At 41.7% G+C, this 26233-nt stretch overlaps 1 protein-coding gene across 1 annotated transcript in view; it reads left to right on the top strand.

Moving 5' to 3' along the window:
* LOC113149836 (kelch-like protein 29) overlaps nucleotides 1–26233 on the top strand; it is a 184796-nt gene that overhangs the window by 123764 nt on the left and 34799 nt on the right. Inside the window, exons 7-10 of the mRNA XM_026342174.1 lie at nucleotides 1506–1702; nucleotides 3918–4030; nucleotides 5488–5634; nucleotides 17543–17741. Of these exons, the coding sequence (XP_026197959.1) occupies nucleotides 1506–1702; nucleotides 3918–4030; nucleotides 5488–5634; nucleotides 17543–17741 (656 nt within the window). The remainder of the gene's footprint in view (nucleotides 1–1505; nucleotides 1703–3917; nucleotides 4031–5487; nucleotides 5635–17542; nucleotides 17742–26233) is intronic.

Raw genomic sequence — 26233 nt, 5'->3', positions numbered from 1 at the left:
CTATGTCCATCCAGAGACAAATGCCATTGTCTTTCATTTTATTTTTGGATGTCCTTTTCCCCTCTCACCTCCTGAGTGCGCTTTAAAATGACAACTAATGTCTCAGTTCATACACTACAGGCTACTGATGGTTATTGCAGCGGGGACAAAGGCTCTGTTTAGGTGATGGTGGATTTTTTTTTTTTTTTTCTTTCCGGGGGTGGGTGGGGATATCTCTTATTCAAAAGACCAAGGCACAGTCATGGAACAACCCAACCCCTCTCTTCAGAAGGATGGCTGCTGGCACCCTGTGGAAGAACCGTCTCACCCTGCCTCCCTTCCTTTTGCCTCCTCTTCCTCCCACCTCCCCCTCAAACTGTCCTCTCTCGTCATCACTCTAACCATTCCATCTACCTGTCTCACCTTGTTTGTTTTGCTGTCTGTGCCTCACTAAATGCTGACTGTTTGTCATGATTTCTAATCCAACAAACTGGCTTCAGCAGAAAAGCAACACACACAGAGAAACAGAGTGTTACTGTGCTGCCATGACTGACAGACACAAACAGCCTCCATCCATCTTAATGTAGGCTACTTTTCATATTGTTGATGTCCATAGCCGCAGGGAGAGAGACACAGTAGTGGGGGCATGCGTTCTGCGGGGTTTTGATTCCATTTAGTTTGCCCTTGAGTGGATTACTGTTTCACATGGGACATTAAACATGGGTGGCGAGATGTTATTTAACACTCTCATACCTCCCCGGAGGGATCCTGCATGTGAACTAATCTCGGCCATTTGATCCCGGTGAAGTCACAACTTGGCCAAGATCTGAAAGCAGACCTCCACTCCCAGCACATCTCGGGCTCTGCATTACGGAGGGATATCATATTCTATTTAATTTGCTCATCCAAGCACTCCCCGGCACCTCTTACACCATGCCAGTAGGAGTGGATACACTGCTTTGATATCCAACACGCACATGGCAGCGGTGTAGGCTCACGAACAGCGAGAGCTCTGCAGCGCAACATGCTTTAACCAGCATACCTTACATTCTCTCATACTGTATGTCAGTGTGTGAACTGTGCCATCACTTTCTTTCTCTCTGTGTTTTGTCTGATAGCTCATATGTGCCCTGCCATGTATGCATATCCACTTCTAAAACTATGCATACATGAAAAAGTGTGATAAGCATGCCTGTTGAATCAAAGCAATAACTTTTGTTTGCCTAATCTTTGTTCAGAGAGGACATTTTGTTTCAGATGCAGCACTGTAGTTGTAAATCTGCTAGTCTCATAGAAATGTAGAAACCACCCAAAGTTCTTTTTCTGTCCCTTTTCACTTTATGTTGTTATCCTATTGTGTAATGATTCTCTTATTTTCTCCCCCCTCCTGTATTGGCCAAGGTGTGTTATAGGTGTTGTGTGTAGCATACGCATATCTGTTTCCCTATCCTCCTTATGTTTTCGTATCTTTACCTCCTCTCAGAATCCCTCTAATTCACCTTTCTCTGCCGTGATTGGTTGATCAGGTCATTGGGAGAGACGAGGAGCGGGGAGATGCTGGAGCTGAACATGAGCAACATCAGTGCTGATGTCCTGGAGCTGCTGCTAGAGTTCGTGTACACAGGATCACTGGTCATCGACTCAGCTAATGCCAAGACGCTGCTAGAGGCTGCCAACAAGTTCCAGTTCAACACTTTCTGTAAAGTCTGTGTCTCCTTCCTAGGTAGGAAACACTGTGTGTGTGTGTGTGTGTGTGTGTGTGTGTGTGTGTGTGTGTGTGTAAGTCTTAATAATCTGAGTCGTCTGCTCTGCTGGGAGTGTACGGCAGTTATGAACTGAATCACGGCTCAAATATCTGACCCAAACAGTGGATTAGGAAAATGGTTACACCCCTAATAAGCATGTTCACGCTTATTACATTAGAGATTCCTCCCCAATCTTTCCTGCTACACACAGAATCTACAGCCTTGTGTCTTTTCATAGCTGCTGTGCTCCATCACTATTCACAACCTTACAGAAGGTCTTGGACAGAACCTACATAATCTCCCTGACTCTGGCACATCCTGCTCCTTTATGCCATTTTTCCAAAGGTAGCAGCCATGTGAGAATTTAGACTGCTCTCTCAGTTGGGCACAGTACCTCTGATCTAGACCCAGTGGGTAGGACCAAGCACGGGGGCAGTTTATAAAAAGGTCAGGGAACAATTGTCACTTAAATGTCAAATCCTCTGGCCTGAACCGTGATGAAATCGAAAAATGGCAAAACCGATTGATACTTAGACAAAGTATGGAAAGTCAAGCAAAAAGGGGGAGGGGCTTGCCAGTCCCTTAAGATCACATGAAAAACAAATAGCATGTTCCACATTTTAGTGGGTCAGGCTACCAAAAAGCTGAAAATGTCAGGTTTTGCATTCCATTTAATAAATTGTTTGGGGTATCGGTAACACAAGGGAAGTGCATGTTAGCAAAAAGGTCAGCAGCAGGAAAGGACTGAAAAGAAAGTAAAAGAGAAGCAGCAGCCCACATTATTGATTTGTTTTTCTCAATTCGGCCAAAAAAAAAAAAAAAAGTGGAAAATGGGAAAGCCATTTGTAGACTTCATAGTCAGTGAGATGTCAATCCATTCTTCCTCGACAAGATTCATGACATTTCAGCGCATTAGAAGGGGAGAAATACAGGCGCAAGTGTGTGTCCTTGAGCAAAGAGAAATTGATACAGTGTCAGATGTTATTGAAGTTTGTAACAAATACACTGAGGAGAAAACACATCTCCACGACCTACTTCTGCCACGTTGACTTTTATTCACAACTTCAGATTCAGGCAAACTTTAGATTCAAGGAAAAAAAATACTGTGCGTGTCGCTCAGTGAGAAAATATGACTTCCTTTTAATATTGGAATATTTCAAGTAAATTAGCGACATGCTCAATGCTGAACTGTTATGAAGGTATTGGAGGCATTTGAAAAATCTTCACTGCCTTGACTAAATTGAACTGCAGACCTGGCTGTCTAGCATTGAATTACGTGATAAAAGGACTGTGCAACTTATTGTTTTGAGCATGTAAGTATGCACAGAGAGGTAACTCTTGATCTGTTCGTGATATAATAGGGGGGCATTTTCAGACAGCCTCTTGTTTGATGCTGCGTGAAGTCGCTTTTATTTGGTCTTTAGTTAAGCTTTTGTTTAGTTGTGATTTAGCAGATGTCGGGTGACCTTTATCGGCTGATATTTGTTTAGGAAAGGCGCTCTGACTCTGTCTTCAGTGATAAAAAGCCTGGCATTGCTTTGCTTTGATGATATTGTTTAGTCAGGCCTCTTTCAGTGGCCACTGACCCAGTCGATGTGTTTCCTTTGTTTGTGTGTGTGTGTGTGTGTGTGTGTGCGTGTGCACATTTTCCTCTCTTGTGATAATGTGTATAAAGAAAAAATAAATAAATAAAATGATATACTGTACACAGCACATTATATGCTGCACAGTTTGAAGACATCACAGGCAGTAATAAACAGACTCCCCCTGGCCTGGCCATCAAGGTAGTTTCAAATATTCCCAACTCTGTGTGTGTCGAAAAAAACCCAACAGGACCTCTTTAAAGTACTGTGTCTTCCAGCCTATTCCAAATCCCACTCCCTGCCATCCACCACCTCCTGCCTGGGCTGTGAGCGATCGATTCCCCTCGTTGTTTGTCCCTGGAGCTGTTTTGAGTTATTAGGCTTGTTCTGCCTTAGTCTAAAGCAGATACAACCTGATAGGCGATTGGTCTGTGGTAGCCAGCTTTTCTGTCTCTGTTGAATTCCACATCTGTTATCTTTTTATGGATGTCTGAATTATGTTTTTACCTGCCTTAATCAATCTGCCTGTGTCTTTGTTTGTTTCTTGTTTTGGTGTCTCTGTGCTCTTTGCCTGTCTCGCCGTCCCTCCGACCTTGTTTATCGACTCCAGAGAAACAGTTGACAGCAGCTAATTGTCTGGGAGTGCTGGCTATGGCTGAAGCCATGAGCTGCACAGAGCTCCACAACATGGCCAAAGCTTTTGCACTGCAGAACTTCCCTGAGGTGGGTAGACGTTTGTCTTTTTTCTTTCGTCATTTTGCTTTGGCGTCATATTGTGAGATTCTGAAGTAACTTTGCAGTTAGTAGGTGAAAATTATAATAATGTCTTGCACAAAAAAAACAGAAGCCCATGCATTTTTTACTTAATTTAATTTAAACTACCAAATGCATGGACCTGTTTATTCAATAAATAACATTAAAATGTTTTTCTCAGGTTAACATTATCACCTAGGATTCAATTAATTCAGTGCGCAATGTATAATGTACTGTACTGCCACTACTACTACTATCCAACAGCTACTTTTTATCTAGTAGCTGTTGGATAACTTACTGTGGACAAATATGCAAAACGCACAAACACAGGAAATTTAAAAAGAGGCTGTTTCAAGCTGAAGAGGAGGCTTAATCACACAAAATCACACAGGAGAGAAAATAGCTTTTTTAAATTCACCTTTGTCACCGATGCCATAGCCATTTTTTTCATTAGCTGTCAACGAAGAAAATAGACAGATAATCGCTCTACATCAGCACCAACTGTGTTTCCGAATACAGATTTGTTGAGTCTTAGTTCTGGCAAATATACGTGAGAGACTTAGCTGCTGAGACTTGGATAAGAAAGCTGATTCCGCCCAGATGCTTGTCCTGGTAGTATGAAGCAAAACCTGCGATCCTCTTTCCCGGAGTTGAGTTGCGTCTCTTTACAGTTGAGTTGCTGACCTCTGAGTCTATATATTATATTGTTAGTAGTGAATAAGTGATCCAGAGTTTCGTTTTAGACACAGATTTCTTGATGCATTTATATTTGTGTACAACTGAAGCAAAAGACATGGTCCATTTGGACAGTTTCTGATTTTAATCCTGAGCCACATATACTCACGACTCTAGCTTCATTCACACCAATCCAATATTTACATGGTATTGATATTTTCATCTATGTCTCAGAGGAAAGCAAATGAGAGCGTTTACCAAAATACTGAACTAGTTCCTTAAATCGTTCAGAAAAAAGCAGCAAACTACTGCTATTGACAGTAATGAACTTGTCGTTTGACTAATGGGACTTTTGTTCATAAAACCATTGATCTGAAAGTAAGAAAATGAGAAATAAGATTTCATATAGCTGTGTAAGGTCAGAAGCCATCCTACGGTGTAAACCTGCTGATGATTTTGCTTTCAGTGTGTACAATGCACACAATCACCTTTGTGTAAACTGGTAATGACTGGCCATTATTTGCATGACTGAAGTGGCTGTCTATAATGAAAGTATCAGATACACTGACTAATAATCAAGTCTACTGCTTTTTCTGCTCTCCAAGCCGATCACCTTGTACTGCAGAGTTATGAAATGAAAGGAGTCATTCTCACATTAATACAAAAAATATCTACAGTATGATATTCATGTATATACACATTGAGCTCACAGTGTCTCGAAGTTTGACTGTTTGTTCTCCATAACTCTTCAGGTGGCAGGGCAAGAAGAGATATTGAGTGTTTCCAAGGAAGACCTGGTGGCCTATCTGTCCAATGACAGTCTAAACACAAAGGCTGAGGAGCTCGTCTATGAGACGGTCATCAAATGGATCAAACAAGACTCCAACTCCAGAGTGCAGGTAATAAAACGGGACATGACACTGTGGGTCGTTCAAAGGTGCACCAAAATGCATCATGAGACAAAAAAGTGAGACAAAACCCCATTACCACTGACGGTACAGATGCTGTACATCTGCAGGGCCGTATTAGTGTAGTTGTTCTATCGATCCTCCCTGTCTGCTTTGAGAGGCGCACAGCATGAAAAACCTGACAAGCGACTCCTCGTTCTTTCTTGGTAGTGTTCATCAACTTTGTGCTTCAGATGCAGCTTTACACAGCAGTTGTTCATAATCCCAGGAGTGCTCTGCCCTCAGAATGCGCTCTATTCTTAGTTACACATCATTTGTTTGTGAGACACAGTACTGAATAAAAAAAACAAACAACAAAACACAGACTGCCACAGTGCTTCTACCATACGCATTAACAGGTGTTTGATTTATTCCTAGATGATATTAATCATACCAAATAGGTTATATCCCCCAGAAAGGTATTGACAGTAAGGAGGTGCAGCAGGTCAGATTTTTAACAAAATGGAATCAATAAGCCTCAAGGTCAGAGAGTTAATTCCAGCCAACATTCATGAAAAGGTAAATGGACTTCCTGCAGGTGAAAACCTCAGGTTATGGGATTTTTATGGATTCAGTCAGAAAAAAGCTGAATTTAAAGATGATGATTCAAAGTACTTTATAGCTGTTTAAAAATGAAGGTGAGATTATTATCCGATAAATTACACTGGTCCATCACAGGAAGAGTCGTCCACTCAGAGTAATGTCTTCTCATCAGCTGCTATGTGAGGGAACAGCCTTATATCAGTTGGATCAGATTCTGTGCAGACCTCCACAATCAATGTTACTTTATTAACACCCGTTTTTTATGTGGCACATACATCAATATTGGATTTTTTTTCACCTTTTGATTTCAGACTATTAAATGCAATACAAAATGTAAGGACAAAGAACAGAAGGAAAAGAAATGGGATGGCAGTGTTCTTCACAAAGTCGCTCACTGACAGAAGCCAGAAATAGTTCTTTGACATTGATCCAATCCAATGGATCAATAAGAGAATTTCAATCCAATAAAATTGGAATTTGTGAGGTGACTGATATGAAATTAGGCTAGGCCCTGCAAATTCACAAAGACCCACAACAAGGCTGATGCACAGTTTTTAAGAGAACATATGATCCCTGTAATCTGCGTCAAAAACCTTGAGCCAGGCCAGTCTGGCAGACTCCTGCAATCTCACACTCTAATGGAGAGGTGCAGAGGTGAGTTACTCAGATGAAGTAGAAGAAAGGAGAAATGGAACATTTTCCCGGTTGTCTGAACAAACCCACCGTACTCGTTCCTGAGACGAGACACCTGGGTCACTCCGTCTCCGAAGAGAGAGGGAGAAGAGAGGGAGGAGTGGGAGGAGAGTAGCAGAGGGAGAAAGAAGCAGAGCGAGAAGAGTGATTGAGAAAAAAGGCGATGGCGATAAACAAAGAGAGCGGAATGGAAAAAGAGCCCCTGTGTTCTAATCTGATATCCAGCGGTTTGTGCCTCTGTGCAGAGCCATGACATATCCAGGGAGTGGAGATGTGATTGAGCTCTCGGTCAAGCTCAAATCTCCTGCCCATGTGTGACTGAAGGAAAAAAACAACGACTAGCAAGGCCTGGCGGAGAGGACAAGAGAGGAGGGGAGCAGCGAAAGAATAAGCTGCTTCCATCATGCCACAGGAGAAAGGTTATGTGACCCCGAGGGCTGAGTTTACACGCATGGTCCAGCTCTAGCTCATCGTTCCCACCCTCACTTCCGTCACTTCTGCCCATTGGAAGCAGAGAGCAGCGGAAATCACTCCACCAGAACCTGTGACACTTTTTAATGACATGTCAGGCCAGAATGTCACAGCACTGGTGAAAAACTCAGGCAAGGGGGAGGGAAAGCTTTAAGCCTTGAGCTATGTTCGTGTGCGTATGCATTCATCTGAGCATGCACATTGTGTGTGTCTTTGTACGACTGCGCGCCTGTGCGTGTGCTGTGGGTTGTAAGCTGCAGGCTATAGAGTGGAAAAGTGGCGTATTGGAGGCTCTGGGTAAATAATATGCAATTTTCTCTCTCCACTATGCTGTCAGTAAAATCCAGTGGCACCAGGAAACGGGGCCCGGACATCGCTTAGAGACAGAGAGCATTTGAGCGTTAATAATGGTTTGCTATGAGACACAAACCCAGTGAATGAAAGAAGAGAGCTGGTTCATGTTTCTTTGAAGGTGTATTTGCACGCTAATGTCTGTGCATGTATATTTTACATTTAGTAACAAAAGAGTTCAGCAGAAAATCAACTGGCTTTGTGGACGGATATGGGAAAAAGATATTGTGCAATTTAGTAATGAGACACAAAGAAATTTTGACTATTGATAGTTTAAAGGAATAGTTCAACAATTTGGGAAATATGCTTATATGATTATAAATGTTTTCCCATCTTTGCGGTCTTTATGCTAAGCTAACTGTTTGCTCATTGACATTTTGACAGTGACCTTCCCGGCTACAGCAGACAGCAAAGTTCACAGCATAGACACGACTCACTTTTCTTCTACTTCTAACCTTCCCACACAGTTTCAGACGGCCGCTCACCATAATCTACACGGCTTTTCAGCTTGACGGTGTACAGGCACTTATTGGGGACCTATTTTTTTCTTAAGTCACTTAAGTCACTCACAAAGAGACTTGAGACTTCACTTGGACCTTGATTTAAGACTTGTGAACAATCTTTATTTCTAATTATTTGTTTAAAGAGTCGACAGCAGCAGTCTGATGGATTCATAGGCAGCGTTGTTAAGTCGTGCACACGAACAGGTGTGAGATGAATTCAGTTCTATTTTTGCCACTTTTGACAGAAGTTGACTGCATCGCTCTGTGTGCTTGTTTTTATGTTACGCTGTCTTGAATTAGTCATGTGATTGGATTAAGCGTGGAGACTCTAAAGGTTAAAGCAGTACAAAGCCAGTTGTCTGCGTTGCTGCACTAAACCAGGTATTTTTCTGAAGCTGCATCACTGCACTCGGATGTACTTTATCAACATCACATAAACAACATGATGCTTAATGGGTTAGGGGTATTTAAAATATGCATTAGATAAATGGTTAATGTGGTTAACATAAGATCTCTGTAAAGCAGTCTGTAAAATGTAAATGCATATGACAGCTGAATATGAATGTGACAGATTCTAATTGGTTATTCCAGTGAAAGAGAGAGCAATCAAGATAAGACAGACGTGCCTTAGTTAGGTTAGGCTTCTTAATTCACTACCAGCATCAACAGTTTCCTGACTTTGAAATTCCCTTCAAATGTCCCAGTAATTCGGTAACAAGCGAAGTGCCAACAGACCACAGATGGAAAAAGGTAACTGCAGAGAAATAATTACATAAACCACAGTCCCCAGTCAATAGATATGTTCAAATCTGCTTTAAAAAAGATTAATTAATAAAAATTGATTGCGATGAAAAAGCAAGAACTCCGGTACAGTGGTCTGCGTTGATTTACGATTATGATTGATCTTGATGTGTTTCTTCTTCTGAAGGCAGCAGGGCACATGCGCCACAGCCCAGCATGCTTACACACAACAATCTGCATTTAGCTTAATATATAAATAAAGAAGTAACTGTATAGCAGTAATATCTACTTTGAACTACTGACAAATGCACTGTTTTAGACAGTCTTGATGTCATGCTAGACACAACTGAAGGCTTATTACGACTTGATGATTAGATTTGCTGTCAGTGTAAATTGAAAGTATTTTGGTTTTGAATTGTACAAGCAGTGGTAAGACACTACTTCATCATTAGGGGAATTTTTCATAGCAGGATTGTTTTCTGTGATTTGTTGTGGCCTGAAATGCTTGATTTATGGAAGTCTTTCTGAAAACGTCAGATACATGTTGCAGTTTTGAGTTGGAAAATACAAAGCAGCTCTTTTTGGAGCTCGGACTGTTAAAGCCAACATTTTAACCATTCTTTGGTGTGTTTTGCAATAGAATAGAAATTGCTAAAATGTAGGATTGCTAATCAACATTACACACAGTTCAAAACAGCAGTATGTTTTGTGGGTAAATGTAATACATCCATGCCTCACACCACACTACTAGAAACAAGGAAGTGAATTTGGTGACATACAATAATGTATACATACTGTACCTCTAAGAACTACATCCACCTCCAAAGAATACTGCTTCCATGGGTTACATCCACAAGATGGTGTAACACAGTGTCCTGCGTCATGTTTTCTCTCTAAAGGTGCTGCCTGAGAGAAACCTGTCCTTCTTTTCACCCAGCAGCCTTTTGTGGGACGACCACAGACACATGGCTCCAATTATAACAGCCCAGCCTCTGCCAAATCCCTGAATAGGACCTCCATTACACCTCACTTCAACATATTTCATGAAGGATCCTATCTTGCCAGGTGACTCAGCCTGACAAAAGAGGCTGATTAATTGGCTCTTTGGAAAGTGGCCAACTAATGTAAGAGCTAAAAAGGACAGTTAATGGTGTATTTTGTGATAAAAAAGGCCAGCCTTGCCATTAGCAAGGACCTGCTGTCCACTCATCAGAAATAACAATGGCCTGTCCTGACATTTGCGGTTCTCAAGGCAAATTAATATAGTTGAATGTATTACTTCTTATGCTTATAAGTTTCCAGTTATTATTTGGAGGATTTTATACAATTGACTCTGGTTATATGGTGATGTGATTCTTTTTTTTCCTCCAGCACTCATTAAGAGGAAAGAAATCATTTCCCAGAACAAATGATACTATCATTATGTAGTTAGAGTATAAAATTATCAAAGGACAAAAATGCTTTGAGGCTGTGAATGGATATAAACTGAGTTTCCCTCATTGTTTTACAATTCATTTACCTTCAAAACTACAAATGACCCTTTCACCACAAGCATCACTTTTAATTTAGTGTTTCTCTTTTAAAGCTCCAAGTTCAAAACGAAAACTCCTCATCATTGTGCACCCTTAAAAAAAAGAAGGTTAATTGTGTTTTTTAAGATGAGGACTTTGGTGTCAGAAGAATCTCCCTTGAAGAGGAAACTGAAAATGTTTTAGAGTGAGCTGAAATGAACGTGACACAGGACACCGCCAGCATGATCTGTGACAAATACGCACTCCTGAGGAGACGGATCCAGGCAATGGAGATTGATGCAGCGAGCAATCATTGCTTTTTCTTCTGCCTCTCTGGCTCCCCTCCTCTTTGTCTCTTTCTCTCCAAAACACATACACACATTCCTCCGTGCAGCTGAGTGCAGTGCAGTTTGAGATTTATACAAAAAGCTCATGATGTCACTGTTCATATCCCAGCCCTGTACTTAAATGTTCGCACAGAACTGCGTACGGGCTCGCTAGTGACTTACGTATTAGAGAGTGTACGAGATCTGATACAAGCCAGTGAACTCTGGACCTCCATTCTCATCTATGTCCTTTGTCGTCCCAGAGTGCTTTCGGTCCTGATGTGTGCAGTCAGCTGAACCGCAGCCAGTCAACCACAGCAGCTGCATATCCAGAGCGAGTCAAAGGTGTCTCATTTCCACTGGGCTCTCTTCTAAACACGCAAGAGTTGCGTGATGCATGGAGACCAAACATATTACACTATCTGTTCATAGGAAGCTGCTGTTTCGATTCTACTCAGATTCATGAGGAAATGCATTATTATCAAGTAGATATACCTTGATGTTATTACAGGAAGCAGTCTTTCATGCATGTATACTTTGAATTAAAACGAGCAGATTTTTTTTTGTCTTTGGATGAAGTCATGCTGAAATAGGCCTCGGAGGAGAACACATTGCACCTGTCAGTATTTGCTTAGGGCAGCAGTCAGCTTCTGTCATTCTCTACTGTACATCTCTTTCCATCCCACGTCCATCCTTCCAGCATGATACGCACACATGGGCATGCAGGCGCAAAAAGCGCACACAAACACACTGAGCAAAGCATCTCTTGAACCCTGATGAAGTGCCATTTGCAAGAGCATATTTTACTCTTCCATTTTGTGTTATCGCAAAAAAAAAAAAAAAAAAAAACAGCACATGCATATGTTATCAGACAGAAACCTGCACACACTCAAAAGGACACTGAGCTGCGGTCATTTCAGCTGAGTGGGTTTGTTAGCACTGTGAGGCTAAACATGGGCACGCGCTCTGTTGAACACACACTTGTGAGTCAGTGTGTATGTGTGTGCTTTATTTTTTATTTTTCATACAGGCTGCGTTTTAAGCGAGGGGTTGTTCATTTTTCACACTAAAGCAGGCTCATACTCCTATCTTCTCCCAGGAAAGCAAATAGATATGACCGTTCGTGTGTCATTCATTTGATGCCACGGTGGCACTGAATCACTGCACAGACACACACACACACACGCAGTAAGATGCGTTAGTCTTCACTGACAGTAGTGGAATGGGAAATGCTCAGTGGACGTTTGTCATCTGAGTTAGCGGACGGCGGCCTCCCGACTGCTTCTCTGCTGCCTCTGACAGATCTGAGAGGCTCCCTGTTAGACACATTATCCCTTTCTTTTAGCAGGCTCAACCCATTCACACACTCGGTCCACCTGCCTGAGTTTGTGTATGTGTGCAGGGAACAAGAAAAAAGTGAGGGTTGTTGGAGGTGAGCTGTACAGCCTTTTTTTTTTTTTTTTTTAGATGTTCAGTGGATAACAGTGGATGCATTCGGACTGGGTTGCAGTGTATGTGCAGGGGCTGGCACTGATAATATGTACTAGTATCTCTAACCCTAACTATATAGACACACTACATAATTTCCCCTTGTACAGTGAGAATAAAAAAAAGGAAAAAAGTGTGGCATGTATTAAAAACATGCAACTCCTTACCAGTGATGTTAAAAAGCTCATGTGCAATAGGCTAGTATCTCTCAGTTGGCATAGTGGTTATGATTTGCATCTATTAAATGTCATCTCTGTTTAAAAGTATACACGGATTGCTTGGATGAGTAGGCGAGAAGATGAAAATGACAGGTCACACCGTTCATCTGGAGGGACAGTGCGCACATTCACTCCACATGCCTGTGCATGAGAGAGTGATTGCTCAAGAGCTTGTTGGAGATGGAGAGAAATGGAGTCAGACACATGCCGCCTGCTCTCATCTGCTGAGTGCAAGCACATCACCCATTGGTCTAAGTGTAGTCTTCTCATTTACCTGGTTCATGTCACATCCACATTAACAGTCCAAATACCAACCTGGCCGTTTTAGCACACAGTTCATATGGCATGCATCCAGCACATGCACTCTTTGTTCACCGTGCTTTCAGGGAGGATGATAAAAGCCTTCATGCCTATTTACCAGCTGTAACATTGAAGGAGGGTTTCACTCAATTGTCTAAATATCAGATCTTTTACTTCACTTTTCAGATACACAAAAAACTGCCTTCAACTCAAATTGCTCAAGCTGACAGGAGAGTTTTCATCCATTAACAGGTCTGAGAATGTTGGCAGGGTGGGTTATGATAGAGTTTAGGTTTCTGTAAACACAGGGCTAAAGTGTAATTATAATACTGCAGCTCTGTTGATAATTTAACAAGAAATATGCCTCTTGTAATAAAAGTTCAAAACCAAACCAAACAAATTAGAAATTTCTCTTTAAAATGTCAGGTCCTTGTTGTGACTTGCACTTTTTATTAAGGCTTTAGATGGACAGAGTCATGGCAGCAGGCACAACGTGGTCTTCTGAGGTTCCTAAAAATCTGTACAAAATTTTTCTTCAATTTCAGCTTGAACCATCATCCCAATACCCTTTCTGATAGCATGGCTGACAAGCTCATCTGTGACTAAACAATCCTCACACTGGTGACCTATAGTCATTTTAAAGATCTGCAAAGACAAATGTTGAAATAATCCTCCCTCAAATTAATGGTTTGAATGCATTTACTGCGGCAAGTGATTAAATAAAACATAGAACAGTAATAAAATGCACTGATTGAAAACCGTGACAAGCATAAAACTGCCCAATCCTCCAGTATACAGTAGCTGCTCATTGCGTTTTGTATGAAATATGACTGGTTGGCTGAATTACAGTTCAGCCAACCAGTGAAGTACAAAACATGTGATTAGCAAGGAGTTATTAGACGAGCACTAACTGTCCATTTATCGTCCATGAGCGAGGCGTTAGCAACAACATAGAGCAGTCTACACGATGTACCAAAAACTAAGAAAATCCTCTCACTTTAAAAAGGTCTGGAGGAGACATAACTGTAAATTGGCTCAGCAAAACTTTCTTCTCCGTTTCTTTTAAAAACACTTAATTTCTAATGATAAACAAGAATCCTGAGTGAACAGCATCTGCTGTAATTCCTGCTTGAGTAGTTTCAATGGTTGGCATGAAGCAGGACTTTTTTGTGAGGTCTGACACTTTGGATTTGAATATTAGCAGCAAGTGTGCAACTCTCCCTCATTTCCATGCCGATATATGCGTGTGTGGGAGGAAGAGCGGGGAGCAGCAATGGAGGTGGAGAGACAGAGAGACAGAAAGTGAAAAAGATGTGGGAGAGATGGTGAGTTAGTTAGAATTAGAGATGAAGAGTAACTCTTTTTTTAGAAGTAGAGGGACAGAGGGAGAGAGATGAAGGAATGGAGCCAAATTAAAGTGGAGCAAAACAGCCCGGCATCGCCCCACCACTCTCTGCCCCACACACGTCTGTCCACGCACTCAGAGGCCGTTTCAATAATCCATTGTTTGTTTATTCAGAGGGCGGCTTCAGTGACTTTACATTGTCTAAATGTCTTTAACAAGATTTACACTTAAATAAGATTGAGGCAGGACACACCAACCACCAACAGCTATGACCACAAACACCGTGGTTCAAACACATTACAGTCCAATCCTACAGACGTGAATCCATCTGTATCTTTCTGTATTCATGTATGGGCTATATCTCTGTGTGGGTGTGTTTGTGGATGGATATTTATGTGGTGTAGTCCTTACCTTTTCTGCAGAGACCAGATGTTGTCTCTTTGAGCTAGTTTTACTGCCGTATTAAAGATTTTTTTGGCAAGTGAAGAGAGGCTGCAACAGATGTGGGTTTGTCTGTTGCTAAGTTTGCAGATGGTACAGTAAGATGCTTTTGTTTTTCTGTACTTTATTTTTTAAAGGTAAAGCAAACTTTGTTTGGCATCCATGCGTGGCTGAGCACTGATGTGGGTGTGGTTTGACCACGTTTGATCTCAGTATCGCTAATGAGTGCACATACTCTCTAATACAGCTTAGTCTGTCCAACTTTCCTTCAACTCTTAACCTGCTCAGAATTCCTCTGTCTTTGAATTCTGGAGCCAGCTTTGTTTTTAAATAAGTGATGTTCAACTTTCCCAACTTTCTTTTTGCTATTCAGCAGTTCATTCATGTTCATCCCAACATGTATTACACAAGAGGCATGAAAACAACCGGGGACATGTCATGACTAAATTCACGGTCATGGGCAGCTCAGGGTCTTCAGCCCAGTTGAGCTGCAAGTTTCTGGACGGTAAAGGAGGACAGAACATTTGAATGAAAAAACCCACGCAGCATGCAAACTCCACACTACTGTAGAGAAGACCAAAGACCAAATTCCATCCCAGGGCCTTCTCTCTCATCCACCTGGTGTTCTGAATAAGAGTAAGATTTCATCATGCACCCCCAGTCATTTGAGCACATTTATTTCTGCCATGCCACTAAGGGCACCACCTGGCTGAAAATGCCCCATATACAGCTTTAATTTAGCTCTGCGGGTCAGCACGGTCAGTTGTGGACCTATTTCAGACAACCTGCAGAAGTATGATCTCATGAATCAAAATCATCTTTTACACAAGCGAAATTGAATTCTTTTCTTCAAATTGCGCCCATTTGATGAATATTTGTCTAGAAAAAGGATTTACTATGAGTTTTTTTTTTTTTTTCTTTCTTTTTAAGTTTCCCCACGTTCGATTACTGGGATTAATAGCGTATCATAGGGTTGTGGCAGAACTGGAGAAAAGTAGCTTGTAATAGAAAAGGAGAGCAGTAAGCCTGAAGCTTAAGTTACCTCCATTTGAGTGTGACATGACTCAGTAACTACTGGGGCAAATCTCCCACTATGCAGCCACTTTAATTGGAAGTAGTAGCTTCTCTTGAGCTAGTGATTCTTCCCTTAAGAATATCTCACTTAGTAGCTGGCTTTGACTTGGCCCTCTCGCTGTGTTTGAACGGAGAGGTGCTGGGACACACACACAACACCGCGCTGTTTGTTTGATAAACTGTCGGGCAAGCCGTGCGCCTTCGTGGAGGAAGGGACGCAGACAGTCGCATCTGCAGGACATTGTTTTGCTCCGAGCGTGCTCACAGAGAGGAGTTGTCATCAGCAGATTCCTCTGACTGCTGTGGAACCGTCACATCTTGTCTCACATCTTCTCGTCTCTTGATTTCAGTTTGCTTATGTTGTCTTTTTTCTTTTGTTGTCCTGCTGTTCCTTCTCCCTCACTTCTTTCCTGCTCTATCTCTTTCTTCTCAGGCCATTTTTTTTTCCTGCTCCTCTTCTCCCCTCTCTTGTCATCTTCTGCTGTCTTATTTCCTACATTCTGGTCAGATGCGCCCAGGACATGAGTAGAGAAAAATATGGGACATGTGCCAGAGTAAAAAGGCCTCAGGTGGTAGAGGGAGCTGCTTAGGCAGAGTGTCAGCTTATTATTTGGTCCCCCATGAATGATGTTTCTCTGAGTCTGTTGTCCTGTCTTTCTCCCCACGCGGCCCGGTCGTATCGCTTTGAGCCAAAGGGGTCGACGGGGTCAATCCCCGCCCCCCTATCTGTCGTTCTGTCCATGCTTGTTTACAGCGTTTACTGTCATAGATGAGACTCCCATAGGGGTGCGAACTGGCACACATACACTGGGAAAACAAACACACACACCAGTCAGAGCTATAGACGAGGTTTCTATGGCAACAGTCTGTCCTGCCTCTGTGTCTGAACACCTATACAGTAGGAGCACACACAAACGTATGCACATCCAGTGATGGAACAAGCGTGCACACAAGCACAAATATTTGTGCTGCTATAGTCGACTATTTACATTACTTTGGTTCAGAGCCTAATCATGGCCACGAGCACGAATGCTGCAGCAAATGTTCACATTTTAAGTCATTATTGTGCAAAATGAATCTTCTTTTTAATTTTTATGGTAAAAAAAATCTGTATCTGTAGATAGTTTTTTGGCTTGAATGGCTTATGATTAATCAGAACCGGGTCTTAAATTAGCTGTAGAAGAACATTAGCTGTCTGTTGAGAGATTTAATTGGGAGACGAAAAAAATCAGGAGCAGAAGGTGGAAGCGGTAAGACACCCCCTGCTGCCTTCAGCTCTCACAGTGTAACCAATCGCACATAAGAAAGTGAGACGGTGAATGGATCTCGCTAAATGCTATTTCTGGCTTCTTATTGAATGATGAATAACTTTTAATTACTGAATTAGAAGTCTCTAAAGTTGATTTGAGGTTAGGATTAGGGTATCCTACATAGGTGAGGAAGTAGAAAACTGACACGTGCTGGGTGTGACTGATCTAATGTTCTTGCTACTAACTGGTTTCCTCATTCTAACAGCTGTCTCACAATATCGTTGTTGATTTACATACATATATAATGAAAAAGGTTATTAGTACAGAAAAAAATATATATGAGGTTGGGAGTTAATCCAGCGCTTGTTTGAGTTCTCAGTGTCTGTGTTTACTGAAAGTGATATGCTGTGTGTTTTATCTGCTATTTGTTGAATAATGTTTATAGCAAATGTCTTTGATCATCCCTGGTGGTTTCACTCAGAAATTAATTTAGATGTCTATAAACACTGCTCTTTATTTTGCTTCTGTTGTGTTATTTACTCAGCAATCTCTGATCTTCTAAATCTTTCTCTCTCCTCCTTCCTCCCCTCTGTCCACCCTTGCAGCATTTGTCCGAGCTGTTAGCAGTGGTGCGTCTCCCCTTCATCCACCCATCCTACCTGCTGAATGTGGTGGACAACGAGGAGCTGATCAAATCGTCAGAGGCGTGTCGCGATCTGGTGAACGAAGCCAAGCGTTACCACATGCTGCCCCACGCACGGCAAGAGATGCAGACGCCCAGGACCAGGCCGAGGCTCTCTGCTGGTACGCACACAGTCACACACAAAGGCACAGATAAATCAATGTGCATCATCTTTGGCCTGGATGACCTAAGAGCGAGTTTGCAGGGACACGATCTGCCACCCACCACTGTAGTTGACCCAGAACATATTGCCAGCATCTATCCACCCGTACAGAACCATTCTCTACTGTGTTTTGCTGAAACCAGAGGTCAGGTCTCCACAAAGGGGATTCTGTCTTGTCATTGTACTGTGTATGTTTTAGCCCACAGCTGGGAAGTGGGCTAAGCTGTTTTCCACACTATTATAAATACTTAAACTCACACATGAGAATAAGATCATGTTTCCAAATTAGTTTTTAGTCCACAATCAACCAAATGACTACTGGAGACAAACCTGATTGAGGTTACCATAAAAAATTATAGGGCTTTTAAGCACTGGGCTAATGCAACCCAGTGCTTAAACATGTACCCAACAACTTTTTCACACTACTTTGGCAAAGTCAGGTCCTCACTGCCGCCGATCTCCACAATATTGGAAACGATGTTTGTTGACATTGTTAAAACCAAAAAATTGGAAGGCACCTACAAATTGCTTTTTACCATTAGATTTTTCCCTCAGGTCAGCTAGGACCCCACACTTTCGCCTTGTAAAGAGCTGCCTAATCATAGTGTCTGCATGAAATTATGAGCTTCGCACCGGCACACCTCACCGTTCAGCTCAAGTTATTTTCTGCTTGGCAGAATAAAGATAATTGCCTAACAAATGGCACTTTATGGAGAGGTCAGTTTACCAGCCAACTGTTGTCCAGTTACTGTGTTTATTTGCCAGTAAACAAACTCTGGGGGAATTGCGTTGAGTTAATATTTTTGCATCTTTAATTGTCTGTAATGTAGTCGCATGGGGCTTTGTAACGGAGCATTTGCCTCTTGAGAAAAGAGCACCATGATTGCTCATCCTCTTTCCAGTAGTTTCTCTGAGTTCTCAGCAGTTTCTTGAAGCATTTTCTGTCGATGCCCGTTTTATAGTGTCTGATATGTGTGTATCATGCATCCTACAGCATCATGCACATTATGCATGCTGAAGTGTGTGCTGATTCACAGCAGCTCATGCCTCTGTTGAACAGAATTATATAAATGCATAAATCCTGTCGGGATGAATACATTCATGATGCATTAGACCCCAGTGGTTCAGTGGATGAGAAATACTGTATATGTTTTTCCAATCATGTTTTGAATGTTTTTAATTTTTTATGCCTCATGTGTGTTTTGGTGGTTATGATTGTTTGTGTGCATGCATGTTTTGCTCAGCCATCTGCTGCTTTGGACAGAGTGGGTTCTGCGCAGCAGGGTGCTTGGTCACTGGGACTGCAGCGTACAGTAGATGTGTGGACTTGCACGTTGACTTTCAGGACAGCATAATAGATAAAAGAAAGACCGGAAGGAGAGTTTGAGGTTGTTGGAGAATGTGGTTGGCACACAGAGAGGACAAGAAAGTGAAGCGATGTGGGAGAACAGGAGGAGGGGTCAGGATGTGCTCAGTGAAAGGGAGGGCAAGAACCAGGCAGGGGGATCAGAAATTAAATTTAAAGGGCAGACATTTGATTGAGTTTATTCCTTGAGCATGTGTCTACTTGTGCAAGCAGTGAGTGAGTGTGTAGGTGTGTGTGTGTGTGTGTGTGTGTTTGTGTGTGTATTTTAAATGTGCGCAAGCAGATGGGGCACCACCTGAGCTCAGCTGATAAGTCTGTCAGGCGGAAAAAGAAAGGAAAACTGCCATCCGTGAAGCGCTTCTTGCTGAGTGCAGTCAATCTGTGAACTTGTGAGTCGCGTGCATATGTGGGCATATTAAACTTGGTGTGTTTGTGTTCATACATTGTGTGTATGTGTGCGTGGTCACATTTCTGACTGCCTCCCACGTTCAAGTGTTTTAGTGATAAATGAGTGAGTTGAATTGCATTGAATTGTTTCTGCCTAGATATTTTGTTTACTCCTGTGAGACAGATTTTTAATTAACATTTAGACTTAAATCTGTGAATCCCATGATGGAAATTATACTCGCAGTGCGGGTTTTTCATTACCATTCACTAGTAGAGACGAACCAAAACTGAGCCATTAAAGTCAACATCAAGATTTGAGTGTCAGCATAGTCTTATAACATTTTATTGGGATCTTAAGTAGCAATAGCAACAGTTTGGGAAGTTCATTATGACTCTTTATTGAGGGATAGAGTGAATGAAACACTGTTATTAATGAGGTCTGAAAGTGCTGTGGCCTTTTAACTTATCCTATATATAAAATACCAATATCTGTAATAGGCGGAAAATAGACTGAAACATTGTCACTGAACGATTTTATAGTTTTGGCCGACAACGACTAATTTACACATACAGCAGACACAAAGCAACATCAGCATTAATCTGAGCCATGGTTCTGTCCAGCTGACCAATATAGCCCAGTATCTGGGTATCGAGTATCTCAGCTCACCCTCTTTCCCCACTCTGTTTTGGCTTCACCAGCATATGAGGGATATACCGGGGATTTTAATCTGCTAGACGATCCATTATGCTACAGGTTAGTCTCTATGTGCGTCAGCCATTTGGTGCTGGTCTGGTAGTGTACAGTGAGTATATCAGTGCTTTTCTGCTGACAAAAACAGTTGCCTGCTGCTGCTGCAGTTGGAAACAATGCTGAGAAGAGTGCAGTATGAGTGAAGTTGAAACTGCAGGGCATAAATCTAAACCGGGCTTTAAAAGTCTAAGGGGAACTGCAGAGTCAGTGATCACTCTCTACGAGTTCTTCAAAGTCAGACTTTTCACATTACATGTAAGCATTAAAATATTGATTAAGGGAGCATGTTTTTTTAAAATGACAAAAACCTGCTCAGATTTTACTAGTTGATAGCGTAAAATATCTTCCATACTTTATTTACCAGTTCACTTTTTGCCAAATTAAGATCATACATCATGTCATGGATTAAACAAACATTAATAAGAATATTAATGGCCTATGAAGATACACTATACAATGTGTTCATAAGATGGAATGACAGATTTTTTTTTGGTTTAACAGAAAGGCTGACATTTAATGAGTTGTTGCTCCATTAGCCGTAAGCTCTAAGAAAGTTATTTCTATTGCAGCTGAATAGAGGCAGCCAGATGGTTTCCGCACACCCTTTAATTGTCTTGTTTATCCAGGTTTTTCTTTATATAGAACCCTGCTGGGTTGCATCGGAGTTATTTCTTTCTTTTACTTAATTGCTCTGTTTTTACTGATGGTTAAGTTTTATATCAGTCACTCTGGTGACAGGTCCTGGTACCACATTGTTTAATTTAGTGCTTGAAGTGGAACAGAAATAATGCCGGACGACATTTGGACAAAGCTGTTTTTCTTGTTCTTCAGAAACGTCTGAGTACCCACCATAACATAAAGTTTATTTCTGAGCAGCCTTGCTTGGAAATGTAGTCGTCCTCTATCTGCACCTATTTTGTACTGTGGAGCATTTTATTGAGTGGATGCTCTGCCCATTAATTTTATTAGATGCTAATGAACAGTGCTCCCTTATAAAAATATTTAATGTGGAAATTGGCTACGTGATCTTCAAACATAAATAGAAGCTCTGCATGCTTCAGCTTTTGCATGAATGTATTTCTTGTGGAAGGTATAATTTTATAATTCTTACATTTGATTCTTACATTTTAAATTACTTTGTTACTTATTTTTAACTTGCGTCGTCTCAGTTTCTGCTGCAATAGTGAACTCCTCAGGTCGGCAGGCAGGGCTACAGGTGATGTATTCACATAACATTGTCTTGTCTTTCTTATTTGGCCAGGAAAGAGTCTTGAAGTGAAAACTATGAGAGTCTCATAATGAATCCACAGTGTTTTGTGTAGTGTATGTGTATCCATTAGCTGCTAATTGGTTAATTAGAGTGTGGATGTGCATCTGATTAGCTGTCATTAGACTTTCCAGGGGATCAGGAGGATTAAACAGCCGCTGGTGCTTGCAGTTTACTTACAATCCTTTTTGTCTTAAATCATAAGATACACTCTGATTTATCTGTATTATTAGTCTGTCTGTCTTTGTGTGCTGCAAGAGAGGAGCAAGAAAAGGAACCTTGTATATACAGTACACGGTGTGTGTGTGTGTGTGTGTGTGTGTGTGTGTGTGTGTGTGTGTGTGCATGTCCTCAAACCAACCCATGTGTTATGTTCCCATTTCCTTCTCTCCACATGTGTCGCTGTACTCGGCTCTGAGGAGGGTGGAGAGAGCCAGGGCAAACTGTTAACTCAACCCAGCCAAGTGGAATAGCACTCAGACAAATGAGCTGTAATGACTAGGAGACGCAGGGGTCCGGCTCGGCTCATACTGTTTCCCTGTCTCACTCGTACGCACACACACGTTGTTAAACCTTTAAGTACATACACTGTGGGAGGGAATCCTTAAACAGTTTTTCAGTCTGTCTTGCTGTCCGTCCACTTCATCATCTGTAATCAAGAGTTCATGTATCTGATGGGGAGAAAGTTAACAACTAGAGTAAGACACACAACCGAAGTAAGAGTTTGATCTCACAGCAGGTTCGCTCACACAGCGTACCTGCACTAGAGTTTTATGTATGTGCTCATTCCTTATACATGAATTGGTATTTCCAGTTATAGATGTTTAAAACTCCCTTGGACTAAAATAAAATCAGAATCATGGAATGTGTTGCTGTATGATTCAGGTTGCTCTCTAAGCTGCTCAGGAAATACTGATATCAAACATTATTGACCGTTTTACTTTCCCGCGGCATAAGGCGAGCCAAATAAAACACTGGTGCACTGGTTGTGTGGTGGTCTGAAATGGCTGGATTTCATTAGATCAGGCAGCACAATAGGTTGGCACGCATCCACAGTTTGCAGACAATAAAACCAGGCTGTTCTGTGAGGTCCAAAGCCTGTAGGCGTGACATTCATCTACTCATTCACACCTCCACCAGCCAGCAGCCCCTTAGAGAGTGGCCGTAGTGTGCCACCACCGCAAAGAAAGAAGAACAAGATTCACACCTTGTAAGAAGAGCATAAAAGATCATCAGATGACTTTCCTCTCGTGTCTGCCACCTACTGCTTCGGGCTCCGACCAGATTAACAAGCTGGTCGCCTGAATGTTTCCTCAACTGTTCCTCATCAACACTGACAGTGGCTCTTTTTCATTGAATAATTGAATTTATTTGTCATCTTTCTATGTGGCTGCACAGTCTCAACACTAACCATTAAGCAAGGCGATCGTGACAGGGAAGCTGTCAGCGGTTTGGAAAGACAATTACAAGCTTTGCTTTTTTATGTCAGGACTTTGTTGATTATTGTCCTGCTCTGTGTAATTATTCAGCCTGGTTTGTCTTTTAGAGCCAATGTAGCATGAGATTACTCTGTTTCACCTCTCAAACTGGAAAAGCAGGATGCAGGAGAATGTGCCAGAAATGTCTTAATCGCACTATGTGAAGAGTGCCCTTCAGCAGATCCTCTTCCGATTTTTATTTCTGGAGTCTGAGATTGTATTTTAGGGAGGGAGCGGGAGGGAGGGAGGAAGAAACGGAGCGAGCGAGCAGGGGAGAGAAAAAGTTGGATACAGCTATTCACTGGAGAATTGGAGTATGAGATTTTTGACTGGGGCTTATCAGGGAAATCTCAAGCAAACACATCTATCTCGGCTCATAAATGTAACATGGAGGCAGTAAGTCCAGATTAGATAACCTCTGGTCTCAATGACTGCGGTGGCTGCAGCCAAAATTAAGGTTCCATCCACTTGACCTTTTGACTAGTGACTGCTGTCAACCTGAGCTACTGAGGAGGAGGGAGTGTGCACGGGGGAGAAAGGGGAGGTGGGAGGGAGGAAAAGGTGAACGATTGGCTGTTGCCAGATAACTTGAGTCATTCTGTTCCTAGAGCTGCAGTTCGTGCTCAGACCTAAAGCGTGCTGCATTTACAGGAGCATGGATCAGCCTCAGCATCACTCATGCCACATCTGGCACGTTGACCTGCTATACCTGCTGCAAGGCTGGAAGGCAGCTTCATCCTCATCCAATATTCAACAGACAGAGTGAACCTGGTTAGACCTGGATCACATTTGCTGCTGGTGCAGGTTTGGGGCACAAAATGATATTCAAATACTCACGTCTAGCCATGTAGATACTGTTTTTTTTTTTTCACCAAGATTTCAAGATGCCTGTCCCGTAGATTTAGATCATCATCCTAATACAAAACATGGAGCGGGAAATATGTCGTGTGCTGCTCGCATTACATTTAACAAATTCAACAGCAACACTTCTTTCCAGTGACAGTGTCCCAGTTACTGGGGAAATTCCTCTGAACAAACCCTGAACACCTCTCATAGGAACCATTTCCCACCCAAAATCGAGGTATGTGGATCACCCTGAGTGCTGGGAATATCGTTTCTGGAAAGACATGAGTTGTTTTTGTTGTTTCTTCACAAAAACCCAGTTCTGTTCACACTAATGAAATTTGGATGGAGGTGGAAATTTCCCAGGACAAATAAAGCTAAACTATCTGCATGGTTAGATACCATTAGAAGTAACCCATTGATTTCCTAGATTCTGGGTTTAAGTACACTCGAGAACACATTAAAGGTTTGTCTTCACTTTCAAGATAATCACTGCAGTGCAGATTCTTGTCCAGTAGACAAATAAAAATGCACACTTGCACACACACACACACACTGGAAATGGTGACGTATGTACACATCGCACATCCCTGGACCCCGACATTATTTTGGAGCCTTTGGCCTCCTGATCCTCACCATAGCAAATTAACACCCTGGGAGAGAAATCATAGGATTAGGAAGGAGGAAAAAAAAGCAAAGCAAAAGGGAGAGAATAGAGAAAAGCGACGGAGATAAGAGGAAATGGTTATGGACCAGCAGTGAGATATTAATATCTCCTGAGCCCTGAGAGACAGACTGCTGGTGTCACTGTAGCTGTGATACCCAGTGAGTAAAAGTCCCAGTTATACACTATAGGAATATATTTACCCACATATACTTCTACATGTGACATGTTTATTTACACACATTCCATTTACATTTTCTCTCATTCTGTCATTGACAGCTATGGATTCCTGTGATTTATGTGTTTAATGCTCAACTACAAACCAACCAAATTTCCCTCAGCATAATAATGTTAAAGACTAATGAAAAACAGAGCTTCAACTCTCTCAAGCTGACTGTATGAACAATCATTTGAGCGATGTACTCGTTCATAAAAAGCACAATTGCGTTAAAGCTGCTGCAGATGAGGCTGTGTGAGTTCGTACTTGTCATAAAGAAGAAGAATTAATTCCGAGATTCAAACTGCACAAAACAAGATTTGGGTTCACTAATATCACTACCATTTTGTACTTCTGTAGTTGTTGAACTAAGTGTTTGGCACATTAAGGAATGAATCTTTAACACTGAATCCTCAAGCTGAGTTGAGCCCAGTGAATGACCAGGGTCACTGACTGAAAAAGTAGCTTTTAGCAATAGTTTCCATCACAGATGAAGAGCCAACCATTCACAGCTATAATACACAGCACACTATTAATAGAATAAAACCATTTCACCAAAAACAGTGAATGCACGGACACTATTACGATGCAACAGCTCTTGTACGAGTGGTTTCTGAGCTACTGCTCCTAAAAAGAGTTGCTTGTATGATCTTCGTAAAGCTGAATCTGGTTCATCAACAGATGAACCCACCACAAGACTGAAAAGCCCCATGAGGCGTTTGTAGCTTCATGAAAAAATGCCATGTAATTTAAAATGTAAAGAAAGAAGATTGAACTAGTGATTGTTACGTTCTTACTACTGAACTGAACAAAAATATATCAGTCTGCATAGGAATCTGTCTATTGGTCTATCTTCTCAGCAGTAGGTTTCAGACTGATGGCGCAAGCTGATATTTTTAATTTTTTTTAACTTCAGAAATTGTAGATACTGTAAGATATTTTCAGTTTTTAAGCACTCTGTGGACTTTTCCTTCCTCTTGAACAGGGAACAGTGATGAAGATCATGATATAACTGAAAGCGCCAGAACCCATAAGTTGAAGAGAGATTTATTGATTTATTTGTCTTGTTTCTAAGTTGAGGAATTAAATTTGGAACTGGTGGTAGTGTAGGACGGGAGATTCTGGCACACATGTCCGTGTTTCCATCCTTGAGGCTAAGCTGATGTAAAACCTTACTTGTGGTAGGTCCTTAATGTATTTACTGTACTTATGTATTTATATCCCCTAATGCTCCTTTAACTGTAACTGCAGGGTTGAATGTATAGTTAAAGGTCATTAAAGGGTGAAACACTTTAAAAACGGTGCATGAGGTCAAAGAACAGGAGGTAGTGAACAGAGATTTGGAAAGCATATTGGAAAAAGAGCAAACTGGGTTTTTGGTTTTGAGATAAAAAGGCCTGAACGGAGAGAAACAGAGAGAGAGTCTCCCGTGGCACGGCATCAAGAGGGAGGGAGAGATAGAGAGGTGCAAGCCTTAG

Source organism: Anabas testudineus, chromosome 24 (assembly GCF_900324465.2).
Source record: "Anabas testudineus chromosome 24, fAnaTes1.2, whole genome shotgun sequence".
Lineage (NCBI taxonomy): Eukaryota > Metazoa > Chordata > Actinopteri > Anabantiformes > Anabantidae > Anabas > Anabas testudineus.
The sequence above is the reverse complement of the archived record's forward strand: the minus strand, read 5'-3'. Positions and strand labels throughout refer to the sequence as shown.